Source organism: Oncorhynchus nerka, linkage group LG14 (genome assembly GCF_034236695.1).
Source record: "Oncorhynchus nerka isolate Pitt River linkage group LG14, Oner_Uvic_2.0, whole genome shotgun sequence".
Lineage (NCBI taxonomy): Eukaryota > Metazoa > Chordata > Actinopteri > Salmoniformes > Salmonidae > Oncorhynchus > Oncorhynchus nerka.
This window is the reverse complement of record NC_088409.1, coordinates 78,250,781-78,265,441: the sequence shown is the minus strand read 5'-3', so window position 1 is coordinate 78,265,441 and position 14,661 is coordinate 78,250,781. Positions and strand designations below refer to the sequence as shown.

The 14,661-nt window shown below is 46.7% G+C and overlaps 1 protein-coding gene across 10 annotated transcripts in view; it reads left to right on the top strand.

Annotated features, from left to right (window-relative positions):
- LOC115141926 (unconventional myosin-XVIIIa-like) overlaps nt 1-14,661 on the top strand; it is a 185,565-nt gene that overhangs the window by 77,076 nt on the left and 93,828 nt on the right. For 5 of the 10 annotated variants that reach the window (XM_065000447.1, XM_065000448.1, XM_029681328.2 and 2 more), the window contains exons 1-4: nt 8,429-8,525; nt 10,452-12,431; nt 13,589-13,651; nt 13,901-13,963. The exons of 2 other annotated variants lie outside the window; for them this stretch is intronic. In XM_065000447.1, coding sequence (XP_064856519.1) covers nt 10,473-12,431; nt 13,589-13,651; nt 13,901-13,963 — 2,085 coding nt within the window. In that variant the 5' untranslated portion in view covers nt 8,429-8,525; nt 10,452-10,472. Of the gene's footprint in view, nt 1-8,428; nt 8,526-10,451; nt 12,432-13,588; nt 13,652-13,900; nt 13,964-14,661 lie in introns of those variants that run through there. 3 more of the 10 variants (XM_065000452.1, XM_065000451.1, XM_065000450.1) reach the window with 1 other exon arrangement.

The following is a 14,661-nucleotide window of genomic DNA, read 5'->3' as shown; positions in this document are numbered from 1 at the left end:
ACTACAAAACAAACAAAAAAACAACTTCCTGAATGGATTTTTCTCAGGTTTACGCCTGCTAAATCAGTTCAGTTATACTCACAGACACTATTTTAACAGTTTTGGAAACTTTAGAGTGTTTTCTATCCAAATCTACCAGTTATATACCTATCATATCTTCTGGGCCCGAGTAGCAGGCCATTTATATTGGGCATGCTTTTCATCCAAAATTCCGAATGCTGCCCCCTACCCTAGAGAGGTTATTTTTTATCTCTATTTGTGCTTTTTGTGACTCCTCTCTTTGGCTGGAAAAATGGCTGTGTTTTTCTGTGGCTTGGCTCTGATCTAACATAATCATTTGTGGTGCTTTCACTGTAAAGCCTATTTGAAATCGGACACGTTGGTGGGATTAACAACAAGATTACCTTTAAAATGGTATAAGATACTTGTATGCTTGAGGAATTTTAATTATGAGATTTCTGTTGTTTTGAATTTGGTGCCCTGCACTTTCACTGGCTGTTGTCATATCGATCCCGTTAACGGGATTTCAGCCCTAAGAAGTTTTTAACTCCCTTATTTTACCTCATTTGCACTCACTGTATATAGACTTTTTGTTTTCTTTTGTTCTACTGTATTATTGACTATGTTTGGTTTACTCCATGTGTAACTCTGTGTTGTTGTATGTGTCGAATTGCTATGCTTTATCTTGGCCAGGTCGCAGTTGCAAATGAGAACTTGTTCTCAACTAGCCTACCTGGTTAAATAAAGGTGAAATAAATAAAAAAATGTCTTGGCTGACAGATGGTGAGCTCTATTGTGAACATACTGTACCGTCATGGTCTCGATGAGGACTGTTCAAGACAGATTTTGTGTGTGTGCGTGCAGTCCTGTGTGGCTCAGTTGGTAGAGCATGGTGCTTGCAACACCAGGGCTGTGGGTTTCATTCCCATGGGGGGACCACTATGAACTCACTACTGTAAGCCACTCTGAATAAGAGCATCTGCAAATGACTAAACATGTCAAATGTGTTTGTGCTGAGCTAATGGTTTTCCTCTGAATACTATAATGGGTATTATTGTGCCTTATTAACTACCCTATTGGCTGTGGCTATTCTTTCTATGAGTCAGTATTTTGGGAGTGTTTAAGGACAGAAAACCAAACCTGAAACAAACAACAGTGTGTGTTTGTGGGCTTATGCATACTTTGTGTATGTCTCTTTTTCTGTTGTAATGTAAAAGACGCGTTATGTGTGTGATGATAGAGGATTTGGGCTAGAGGTGGTGTGTAATGACTAGGCGATGTATTGTCTGTTAAGGTATACCGGTATGGATCCACATAACGGTATGGATCATTACAATCCCGTCTATAACGATATGTTGATACAGTAAACCACTTCGAATGAATTTGTTGCCATCCTCGGGTCATGAGCTACTCATAAAACAGATTTAAATTATTCTGAAATATAAAATACTGTAAAATACCGCCATACTGTAAAAAATAAAACAATTTTGATATGATATTTTGTCCATATGGCACAGCCCTCAGTTGTATTAGGCTGTGTATGATGGGTGCCATGTAGAGGCTGGCCAGGACATGTCTGATGACAGACAACTGGCTTAATCACTGGGTTTCTCCCTCAGGGAACATCAGTCATTGTTAGCAGCCAGGGATGTATACTCGTCCTGGAGGACTGTGTTATTATGACCATGTTACACAACTGACCTACAGCGTTGGAAGACTACACATATTGTGAAGATGCGATCTTCTATGACAGTTTAACCAAAAGCAATCCTCAAAATGAATGGAAGATATTATCCTGTTTGAGTCAGTGGCATTAATGACTACAGCTCCGAGGCTAGAAGTAATCAATGTGTTTAGAAGCAATGACCTCGCTGCCATAACATGTTCACTATATGAACAGGGAGTGTGCTTGGCACTGATTTGAGAGGGCTGATTCCTCAATGACTTGAGATATTCCCCTAATTCCCTTCCTATATGAGATAGCTTCTCCTGTCAACAGGCCTGGGCAGCAGATGGTCACAGTATTACAGAAGCACTCACATCCTGGTTCATACACACCAATCAACCTGGAAGACGGGATTAGGGAGGAAGTGTGTGTGTGTGTGTGTGTGTTACCAGAGCATGGGTCAATTCATTTTACATTCCTGTCAATTGAATTGGGCGACATGGAATTCGTCCGGAGGGGGGACCGACTGATTCAATCTCTGAATTGACAGGAATTTTAATCAAATGTAACCCAGATTTAGTGTTTTCAAAGAAAATGTGTTGTGAAATGTAGGGCATTGTTTCCCCTGTGGGTACTGTGAATATTGTGTTGAATACCATGCAGTTGAGTGTAGAGGGGGTTGGACATTCTGTGTGCGTGTCAGAGGCAGCATGTTGTTCCTGTTCTTCCCTGCTGACAAACTCATACCTTACATTCCTCTTGGATCCTACTGTTTGCCATTCGTACAGAGGGATGGGAGCGCCGTCACACACAGCATCCAACAGACACACTTCCCGGACCGCTCTGTCTCTCTTATCATCAGTGTTCTTTGGAACAACTTCTAGTTACTGTTACAATGATCATGTCATGAAATCAGATAGGTCTATCTGTACTATATTGTACCACTGATCTATAAGGTTATTATGCATTAATACATGTGTTATACACAGGAGACAAGTAGACACACACACACACACACTGCATGCACATTTTGCACACATGTAGTAGCGAGCATGCATGCTACCACACACATTAACTCAGTTACATCACTGTATTACCATGCTCCACGTTCTAAAATCAGCCTTGTGCAGCAGTTCCCACCCTTCATCCAACTACACCTCTCTGGCCAGCTTCTAGAACCACTCTGCCTCAGCACTGCAGGCTATGCCTGTCCAGTATACAGTTCAACACTCATCTGCCCAGATTCCCCTCAGCTCACTCCACACACAGCTAACTGGATAACAGCCTAGCCTAGCCTTGTCTTACTGTTACAAAGCATTTGTGGCGCACATGACTTGAATTTTTGTCAGTTTGTTTCGATTGGTGAAAAATCAGCTCTTTGTCTTTGTGCTGCTGCTCTTTGTCTTTGTGCTGCTGCTCTGTCACACAACGTACAGGCTGGTTTATATTTAGTGTTCTTCCTCCCTCTAGTGGCTATGTGAAGGAGGTGTATACATTTACAAGGCCTTGAATAGGAAGTGTTGCCCTCTACTGGTGTTTAGTGATATAACATTGAGAATAGTAGGATATTGAGAAATAGTTCAGATATTATATTAAGTGGTCCAAGGGCTTGTTTTGTTACCAGGTTATGAGTAGATAATAGCATTGATTTATGTGCCTTTAGGATTGTATTAATATGGTATTCTGTGCCTCTTCCCTAGGTGACACTGCACCACTGTTTGTTTACTTGTTGACTGTTTATTACGGTTCCTCTCATCAAGAGGGAGAGAGCGAATGTGTGAGGCTTGATGCCTAATGTTGTTCCCAGTGTGCACTGCAGCATGCTTCCTCCCTGGTGTGAGAGTGAGGGAGGCACCAAGCCCTGTGTCATTTCCTATGCCCCATGTCATAGCGCTTCTGGTTTTCTCCTCTGTTTCCCCTCCTTTTCTGCATTTCGTTCTGCCACTCCCAGCCTCACACAGGAGAAAGGACTTCCCTCAATATCAAAACACACATGTACCTTTATTATGTATTTAACCTTTATTTTAGTAGTGTACCTTCAGGTATGTAGTACACACGCTCACAGTAGTCTAAAAACAACAAAACACTTTATTACACTACCATTATCAGACATCCATCACTCCTCATATTCACAACAGAGATTTGATACACACACACACTCACACTGACTGACTTCACAGGGGTCCCCATGGAGCAGCTGAGGAGACAGCAACTTCCATGAGAGAAAGGGAACGAGAGTGAGGGAGATAGAGAGTGCTGCTAGTTGGCCTGAATTCTTGGGGGTAGGGTGGGGGACTAGCCAGGGAACCAGGGGAGGCATTAGTGGCAGCAGTGTTGGTTCTGGGGGGCTATTTGTAGCTTTCTGGACCCTGGTATCGTGACAGCTGTCCCCTCCTTGTCTCTCTTAGAATAGTCAGCCTATCAGGGGGCTCCTCTCCCCAGCCTGTGCCCTGTGTGACGTGACGTGAGTCCGCCGGCTATCTCAGCTCTTTCTCACACACTACTAACTCTGGGTTGAACTCCTGTTACCGCCAACGCCATTTTAAGGGCGTATTTCGGTCCGGGAAGGATTGGATCTACCAAACCGAACTACACTAATCACCTTCACAGAGGACAGCAGGTAAAGGAGGAGCCGTGGTTCCAGGATTGTTGGTGGAAAAGGAGAGGCCTTTTGTGGAGGAATCTGTGGACTGTGTGACTGTCTCTGCCTGGGGTCTGGCTGGTAACACTATTTTTAGGGCTGACAGTGAGGGGGGCTCGCTATCTCTCACTGCAACTGAGCTCAGGCTCAGCTAAGGGGAGCCATTGTGGCTCTGGAGATGCTAGCTAGCTATGCTAACAGCCTGTTGCCTGAGCCTTGGTGTAGTGTTAGCCAAAGCAACTTGGTTAATTTGGTTTGATCTGTGTGCTTTAGCATATGTGCCAGTAGAATAGTGTAATAATAGAAGTGAAAGAAGTGTGTCTGCCAGGAAGGCTGTGATGGTAGCTGTCTGGAACTGACTGTTATAGGCAGATTGGGCAGAAGTTGAATGGAGCCTTTGTGTCTTTGACTCTCGCCTCTGTTGGAAAAGCCACGTGAACTGTTCATTGTGTGTTGGTATAGTGAACTATGCTATTAGTAATGCTGACCCACGGTCTTTTGTGGAAATTCCAGATTCATTTTTTGTGAGTTTCCTCGTCTAGTTTACTGTTCTGACCAACATGCTGCCTAACATTTGCCTTTCTGTAAGTTTGGATGTGGAAAATTGATCTGCTATCCTGTGATTTCCTGTGTAGGGCACCTTCCCTTTTCTGTTGTATGGGGACCAGCCTGACCCTAGCCTATAGTACAATGTGGATCTGAGATGCCAAAAGAGTGTGTGCCGTTTCCTCTGTCAACACCAACTGGCTGCCCTAACTCTCTCTCAGTGGACAAGTGATTGCGCAAGATCAGTATTGGTTGTAGACCTCTGAGATGACTGACCCGCTTCCTTGTCATATCAATTCAAACCACATTTCCAATAAGCTTTGTACATCTTTGCTTTTAATGTCAGCAGAGTCAGTCAGAAAGTAGTTGTCATGTTTCACAGTGACAATTTTTTTATTTGATTTAAACCTAATTTTACCAGGAAAGTTGACTGAGAACACATTCTCATTTACAGCAACAACCTGGGGAAGAGTTACAGGGGAAAGGGGATGAATGAGCCAATTGTAAGCTGGGGATGATTAGGTGACTGATGGAATGAGGGGCAGATTGGGGTTTAGCCAGGACACCAGGGTTCACACCCCTACTCTTACAGTAAGTGCCATGGGATCTTTAATGACCACAGAGAGCCAGGACACCCGTTTAACATCTCTTCCAAAAGACAGCACCCTACACAGGGCAATGTCCCCAATCACTGCCCCGGGGCATTGGAATATTTGTAATCTTTTTTTAGACCAGAGGAAGGCATGCCTCCTACTGGCCCTCCAACACCACTTCCAGCAGCATCTGATCTCCCATCTAGGGACTGACCAGGACTGACACTGCTTAGCTTCAGAAGCAAGCCAGCACTGGGATGGTAATAGACTATAGGTCTGTTCCTCAGCTTTCATTATCTCTGGGCATAGGCCTGTCTCTTTACTGCATTGTTTCAGTATTGTCAATACGGCTTTGTTCTGTGGTTATTAGCTACGTCCACTGGTGTTCTCCCAAAACAGTGGCTGAGTCACATTTTCCAGTGTCAGTCACCATGCTATATCCGGTTTAGATCAAATACAATTTTATTGGTCTGTGTGTTTGTAAATAGTGTTTATGTGTATGCACAGTTGTGTGTGTGTGTGTGTGTGTGTGTGTGTGTGTGTGTGTGTGTTCAGAGGGAACCAGAGAGTCAACCTGGCTATCCAACCTGATGTTGGCCTCTGAGGCGTTATGCCCACATGGCTCCTCCTAAAAAAACGCCCTGTCCTGTCTCCCTGGCCCTTGCCTGGCCGAGCCTTCCCAGTGTCCACAGATAAGCAGCAGAACTCAACAACCCCCCTGTTATAGACACATTAGAGCCTGTGGTTGGAGAGCCGGAGCCAGTCTTCAGACTGACTGACCCCCACTAAAGCTCTCTGTTCTGAGGGGGAAATATCCCAAAGGTCATGTGTAGGTATTGCTATAATGGTGTTCTGTTTGTTTTTTACTGTCATGAGGTCAACATTTCCACAAATCACTTGTCAATCATAACTGAATGGTTGAGTCTTGGTTCTGTGTACAGTATGTTCATGTATGTAGCTATGTATGTTTGGGTATCTTTAGGAGAGCTCTTATCCCTCTGTTGTCCCTCCCCCTCTCCTCTTTCTTTTCTTTGCACACTAGACTTGTTCACCTCACTTCCTGCAACACGTGGTCCTTCCACTATCCCACTGGTTGCGGCCCCTAGAGTGAAGATCCAGTGATTTTGACCTCTATTGTGAAGATCTACCCTTCCATCCATCTGTCTGTCCTTCCGTCTGTCCAGCTCTTCTCTCCATTCCTGCTCTCCCCCTTGTCCCCCCTCATCCGGCACAGCTCATGACATCAGCGCAGTCAACATGGCATTCTCATCACGCTTTTCCTTCTGGGAGCAAAAGGGAAGTCCTGTTCAGTTTTCCTCACAGCACGTTGGTGTGGGGACATGGGGCGGGTTACGTTGATGTGGGGACACGGGGCGGGTTACATTGGTGTGGGGACACGGGGCGGGTTACATTGGTGTGGGGGACACGGGGCGGGTTACGTTGGTGTGGGAGACACGGGGCGGGTTACGTTGGTGTGGGGACACGGGGCGGGTTACGTTGGTGTGGGGGACACGGGGCGGGTTACATTGGTGTGGGGGACACGGGGCGGGTTACGTTGGTGTGAGGGACACGGGGCGGGTTACATTGGTGTAGGGGACACGGGGCGGGTTACGTTGGTGTGGGGGACACGGGGCGGGTTACATTGGTGTGGGGGACACGGGGCGGGTTACATTGGTGTGAGGGACACGGGGCGGGTTACATTGGTGTAGGGGACACGGGGCGGGTTACGTTGGTGTGGGGGACACGGGGCGGGTTACATTGGTGTGGGGGACACGGGGCGGGTTACATTGGTGTGGGGGACACGGGGCGGGTTACGTTGGTGTGGGGACACGGGGCGGGTTACATTGGTGTGGGTACATGGGTGGGTTACGTTGGTGTGGGGGACACGGGGCGGGTTACGTTGGTGTGGGGACACGGGGCGGGTTACATTGGTGTGGGGACATGGGTGGGTTACGTTGGTGTCTGGGCCTAGTGAAATGTGTGTCCTGCATGTATCACACCTCCACTAAGCGTCCATTTTGGGGCTTGAGAGTGTCACATCGTTGAAAGCTTGCGGTCTGACAGCCATGCCTCTGCTGTGGTTTTCTGACAGTGTGCTAAAAGTAACCGTTGTCATCATATGCATGATCCAATGTCAGTGTTTGACTCACCATGTAAAAACCTTGACTGGAGTAATTTGCTTTGGCAGAATGACGAGCTCCGTGATATCGCTTCAAATACTTTATTCTAGGGGAGCTCTGACTGCCAAGCTGGCTTTTGATTTTATTTTGTTTGACTCCCATTTTGTTTGACCATCACAACACATTATGTAGCTCCACAGTAAACTTATGCGTCCCCAAACTGTTACCCAAAATAATAGATCATAGTGGTAAATACATCAAAATAAACCCAAAGCCATTTTAAGCAGGATGTCACGCCCTGACCTTTTTATGTCTCTATTTGGTTTGGTCAGGGTGTGATTTGGGGTGGGTATTCTATGTTCTATTATTTGTATTTCTATGTTTTGGCCTGGTAGGGTTCTCAATCAGGGACAGCCGTCTATCGTTGTCTCTTATTGATAATCATACTTAGGTAGCCCTTTTCCCACCTGTCTTTGTGGGAAGTTGACTTTGTTTATGGCACCTAGCATTTAGCTTCAGGGTTTGTTTTGTAGTGTTTATTGTTTTGTTCGGCGTCTTTTCTAATAAAAAGAAAATGTACGCTCACCACGCTGCGCCTTGGTCCTCTTCTTTCAACGGCCGTGACACAGGCCTTGTAGTTCTCATGTGTCACTATTACATAGAAACTGGCCAAATTAATGTGGCTACAGCTTAGTGTCTGAATAATGTTAACTTTCACGTTTAAAAGGACACCATGTGGTGTGTGGTGGATAGCTCTTCCACATAGTGTACATCCAGGTTTGCGGCATGGTGTGTGTTTTGCATGTTGTGCAGTGAGGGGAGTGTTTCCTGCAAGTACCCCTGGCGAGTGACCACTACTTCAAAGTGTCGTAGGTTTTGACCGTAGTTCCTTGTCTTACCAAACCCTTTAGGTCAAAGAAGAGGTCAGACCACCAAGCTCCAATATATCAAATCAGGGTGTAAGTTGACTGATATTGTTCTCATGTTGTGAAGCTCTAGAGCAGGGCTATTAAATTCCGGTCCTGGAGGGCCGAAACACTTTTCATCCTCTAACCATGGACTGATTAAGACCTGGGACACCAGGTGAGTCCAATTAACTACCAAGTAGAAACAAAGAACAGAAGTGTTTTGGCCCTCCAGGACCGTAATTGAAATAGCCCTGCTCTAGGCTTAATCAGGAATCTGAGAGTATGTGACTAAAGGGATCATAGGTTTCTGGGAATTGGAGTCCATTATGGTATCCTTACAGCTGAGGAGAGGAAGCCCCATCAGACTATTGAGATGTGCCTGTCACATCACTGGTCTCTTACCTGGAGGTTTGCTAGCAGCACTGTGCTTCAACCAACTGAGCCATTGGAACCAGACACACCCTGGTAGCTCCTGACACCAGACAAGTCTTTCTCGCCACCATAGGAGACAGTTACTAACAAGCCGGTGTGAAAAGAGGCACAGCGTGGGAGATTGTAGTTATTTTTCTATTCTGGATGTAATGTCGCAGACAGTTACACTTTTTAATTTGAGAACAAACCGGGATCAACGCTGTGTGCGGTGTCTGTAATTGCTTTGTAAATAGTATAATGCTTTCTTTTCAAATGACATAGTTTTTTCCTGAATAATCTGTAGCCTCGATGTGGAAATTGCAGCCATATCTCAATGTAGCCTAAAGATTAACAGACAGGCAGTTTGAGGGCCGCGTGGCGATATAATATGCAACACACGCACAAATATGAAAGATATTCAGCAACTCTTGGGGGACAATACTTTATAATTAAAACCAACGTGTTTCTGACAGCCTGATGAAGGCTATTGGTTTTGATAATAAACAAGTATGTTTCTTGTCAACTTTTATTGCCCCTCAAGAGTTTCTGAATATATTCCACATTTCCAGCTTGGTTAGATGGAGAACCACAGTTGACCTCTGTCTGAGAGCTCACACAGTGTTTTTAACACTTACTCTGCAGCAGTGCAGACAGGGAGAGAGACAGAAGAACAGAGAGCCAGCAGGGAACCAGGCCTTGATCACCAGCCTTCCGGTATCCCACAGGCTGCATTCCCAGCATTCAGCCTCCTGTCTGGGGGGAACCACAGCTAAGCCCCCTCTGGAGCATAGGAGGAGGGGAAGATGAAACACTAAAGCAGGTTATTATTGCAATCAAGTGTTGTTGGCCTCCATAAGTGTAGGTTAACCACTTAGGTGGAGGTAGGCTCCGTCTGTGGAAGGCAGTGCAGTGTGTTGGGTTATCATAAGGCCTGTAGGACGGCAGGGATATTCAAGCATGAAATACTAGGGGAGAGATAAGAATGAGTGTCATTGGCACGGTGCTCAGTAGCGTGGAGAGTGAGGTCAGGGAGGACAGTGTGTTAGTGTGTGATATGCAGCTGGGAGAAGGATTCGGCACAGGTGTGTGTGTTTGAGTGATATAGCAGGATTTTCTTGCAGCTGAGCGAAGGTGTTGTTTGTGTGTGTGTGTGTGTGTGTGTGTCATTAGATCTGCTATTAGAAGTGAGGTGCTGTAGTGCAGAAAGGGGGCCAAGTCAGCACCCATAGACACCTCTGCTATCTCAGTCTGAAACGCCCACCCTCCACCTCTCGTATCAACCCACCCTGTTCTATTTCAAAACCTGGGCAGGCATGTGGCAGTTGGGTGAGCATAACAGCACGCTTGTCCAGGAGAGCAAACAGGACCTGTGATCCCTTTGGTCAACCATACATACAGTATCAGACGATCCAGACAAACACATGACTGCTCAGATTAAGTTTTTGGTTTAGTAACCAAAGTGGTGTTTGCATATGCTTTAAGATAAACTGTGTGAGTTTACTTTGTCTGTTCTAGTTTCTCATGTGTCTTGCTGCTCTGCTCTCTCCCTCCCTGTTGTGTGAGTAGTCAGACAGCGACAGTGGCAGTATGAGTAGCCGCTCCCAGTCCGTGCCCAGTCTGGAGCCTAGCAGGGGCCTACTCCGCACCAAAAGCCCTGAGCCAGCCAAGACACATCCCGGGGTCAGGGTCAGGAGTCCCTCGCCACCCAGGGTACGCGGGGCTGTAAAGGTCCCTGAACGCTTCAAAAGTCTAGTGCCTCCGATCCAGGCGCCAGCACAGCACTTCAGAAGCCCTGACCCACGCAGAGCTTCCATAATTAGCCCTGAGCCTGTGCTGAACGGAAACAGCAAGCCCAACGGATCCGTTAACGTTAGTGCCGTCAATGGGAACTCTGCCAATGGAGGTGCCAGACAGCCAGACAACGATGATCCGAGCCTTACCCGCAAGAAGGTAGTGAAGGTGGTGTGTCAAGTGGTGCGGAAGGCACTACCTGCAGAAGAGGAGGATGCTCCAGCTCCTGAGCCGACTAAACCTGCCCCTGAACCTCCTAAATTGGTGCCATCGCAAGCGCCAACATCTGTGCCCAAGGTCCCAAAGGTACCACTGTTCTCTTTCAAGCACGATACCATCAAGACGGAGGAGAAGGACGATTTATCAGCAGAGATGGCCAGCCTAATGGTCCGCGGGAGGACCAGGAACCGCCCTCGCACACGCATGGATGAGCCGTCTGAAAAAGAACAAGAGGAAGCAGTGAAAAGAGAGAAAAAAGAAGGCCCTAAATTGGTTGAGATGAAATCTATCTCTAATGTCGGCCCAGTTTCAAAACAGGAGGATAAGACTCCTGTGTCGGCTGTACCTGCTAAAGTTCATCCTATGGCTTCTAATTTGATCTCGGTTTCCTCCATGTCTTCCTCCGCAGGCTTCATCCCTGCCCCAAAGACTTCCCCGCTCTCCCCTCCTGCAGGTTTCACCCCACCACCAAAATCAGCCTCCCTTTCCCCTCCAGTAGGGTTTGTACCAGCACCAAAATCAGCCACCCTTTCCCCTCCAGTAGGGTTTGTACCAGCACCAAAATCAGCCACCCTTTGCCAACCAAATGGGTATGTACCAGCACCAAAATCAGCCACCCTTTCCCCTCCAGTAGGGTTTGTACCAGCACCAAAATCAGCCACCCTTTCCCCTCCAGTAGGGTTTGTACCAGCACCAAAATCAGCCACCCTTTCCCCTCCAGTAGGGTTTGTACCAGCACCAAAATCAGCCACCCTTTCCCCTCCAGTAGGGTTTGTACCAGCACCAAAATCAGCCACCCTTTCCCCTCCAGTAGGGTTTGTACCAGCACCAAAATCTACTGCTGTTAGTCCTTCAGTTTCCACTGCAGCCCCCAAATCCTCCCCAGCCATTCCCCCATCATGCTTCATCCCACCACCAAAATGTCCCCCCCTTTCCCCTCCAGCAGGGTTTGTACCATCACCAAAATCCAATGTTTTTACTTCTTCAGTTTCCACTGCAGCCCCCAAATCCTCCCCAGCCATTCCCCCATCATGCTTCATCCCACCACCAAAATGTCCCCCCCTTTCCCCTCCAGCAGGGTTTGTACCATCACCAAAATCCAATGTTTTTACTTCTTCAGTTTCCACTGCAGCCCCCAAATCCTCCCCAGCCATTCCCACATCATGCTTTATCCCACCACTAAAATCAGCCCCCATTTCCCCACCTGCCGGGTTAATATCAGCATCAAAATATACCCCCCTTTCCCCACCTGCTGGTTTTATCCCCTCTTCTAAATACTCCCCTGTCACTCCCCCTTCAGCATCCTTTCCCACCTCTAAGTCCTCCCCCAGTACTCCTCCTGCAGGGTTCGTCCCAGTCTCCAAGGTCTTGCCTCTCTCCCCTACTCCTCCAAAGGTCTTGCCTCTCTCCCCTACTCCTCCAAAGGTCTCGCCTCTCTCCCCTCCTCCCGCCTTTATCATTCCCAAGGCGAGTGCCCTCTCTCCACCACCGGCGTTGATCCCGTCCCCCAAACTGCCAACCGTGAAGAAGCTTGAGGTAGGCTTACTGTCCTCACTGCATGGACCACTCGAAAAAACGGATGTTAATCGCACAGAAAGCACTCTTTGCATCTCCATGATAACTGAGTTTTTGTGTGTGTGTGTGTGTGTGTGTGCGGGGGTATTTTAACTAACTTCACTTATCTTGTTGAGTTCTCCACTTGTTAGCAGAGTTGAGGCTCCATTTTTGGGGCCACGATGATGGACTCAACTCCCTATTGAACTTGTTTGTTTCTCCAGAACTTTCTCATTTGCACAAAGTCAGTGTTTCTCAGTTTGTTAAAGGGTGCAGTCTCATGGGGCTGAAGCTTTTGTTGCATTCACTGCTCTGATACCAGCTCCATATTTCTCAGAGTTTCTCTTGGGGGATGGAGCCTGTCTCACACAGCTCTCCTTCCTCACATGTCTCTCCTCTAAGACGCCAGGGCTGCTGAGACAGCTTCCAGAAAAACAACAAGTTCAGTAGCTATTTTATCCGACTGCCTCAACCCAAGAGACCCTGCTGTCATCTGCAGCTTGGAAGCCTTGTTTATTGAAGTTAGCCTGGGGGGAGGGGGGTGTATCCAAAGGAGGAAAAAGCGTATTGGGGTGGAATGTTCTGTCGCTGTGGCCTGGAGTTCCACGGAGACCCGCAGAGATAATTATTGATAGTGACTTTGTCTTTCTGGGAGAAGAGTTCAAAGCCCCGCTGCAGCCACCATGGCAGGCGTTGGGATAAGACAACTATCTACACATTTTGCAGATGCCAGATATGTTAAAAAGGTTTGGTCTTTTTGCTGGATTCTCGCTGAGTTTTGGCAATTACCGGCCTCTCAGGGTCTTTGTTTACTTGCTAGCCGACCACAAGCTGGCTTTGACTGCTACTGTGGTTATCTGAGTTTGCTATAGTTGTTTAAGGGTAAAGTTTTCTTGTGTATTGTTACCCAAGCTAGTTATAGTTTTGCTTGGCTTCGCCCTGTGCATTGAGATCTGAATGATTTCACATCCAAGTGGGCTTTTGTATCCCTCTACTGATCACTATCTTAGCTAGACTCTGGACATCTAGAGCATGGCTTGTTGTGAGTTTGTTCAACATGGTTGTATAATTTCTTTATCTTATGGACTACTTGTATGTGTGTGTACATAACGGCCCTGTCCTCTGTTCCCATTGAGAAGGCTTCACCGCAGAACAAGTCATCAACTGTTTCATCAAAGAATACCCCAACCATAACCCAAAAGGTGTGTTTGCTGGTGTGCCCCACAGCATTCACTCAGTTCACTGTTGCTATGCTGTGGAAGTGAGGTATTGTAACCAAGTGTGTGTGTGTGACTTCAGGATTGTCATGGCATCTAGTGAACATCTCACAGCGTGAAAAAACCTGAATGCATTTCTGTTGTCGATGAAACAGTGTTGAATGTGGTCTGCTAGAATAGTGTGCTTTGATAGCCTAGTTTCATAGCTCAACCTGTTGATGGTCTGACCTCCAGGAGGCGCCGCTCAGTCCCACTGAAGAGGCTCAGAGACTCCTGGACAGGATCTTCAGTGCGCCTGTAAAGACCCACCTTCGCTCCTTGTCTCTCCCCATTCCACTCTCTCTCCCCATCTGGACTGCCTAGATACATGCTTCTCCTCTTTCACTTTTTTATTCTTTACTTTCCTTTATTCATTTTAACAGGACACGTTGATTAACATTCCAATAATGAATTTAGAGGTGCTTATTTCTTTTCCATTAACAACCTATCATGCTCTCTATCGCTCCTTCTCTTTTTACTTTCTTCACTGGATGTTCAATCTTTATCTTCATAGCTAATAGTAATTTGTCATTTTCCTTTCAGGCACATTTAATTAAAAGTACAGATTTACTAATATGGGCCATATCCATTGCCTGGCTACCCAAACGCCTTACTCCGGCCAAATGCTACGCCACGCCCACGGGCATTAGTTTCTTCCCAACGATTTCTAGAACGCAAACACATTCTAACCCTTCTGATTGGTCCCAGAAACCGATGGATTGGGCCAGAGCCAGAACACACATGGGTAAAGCATTTTGAAAACTTGTGTTGGCTAGAATACACCGATGAGCTAGAAATGGTCCAATCGCTGATGACTTTGTTTTGTACAACCCTCTCATTTTCACTACGTATTACTTCATTCATGGCAGTCAAACTCTATTTTGTATGTATTATGGATCCCCGTTAACTGTTGCCAAGGCAGCATCTACTCTGCCTGGGGTCCAGCAAAAATGAAG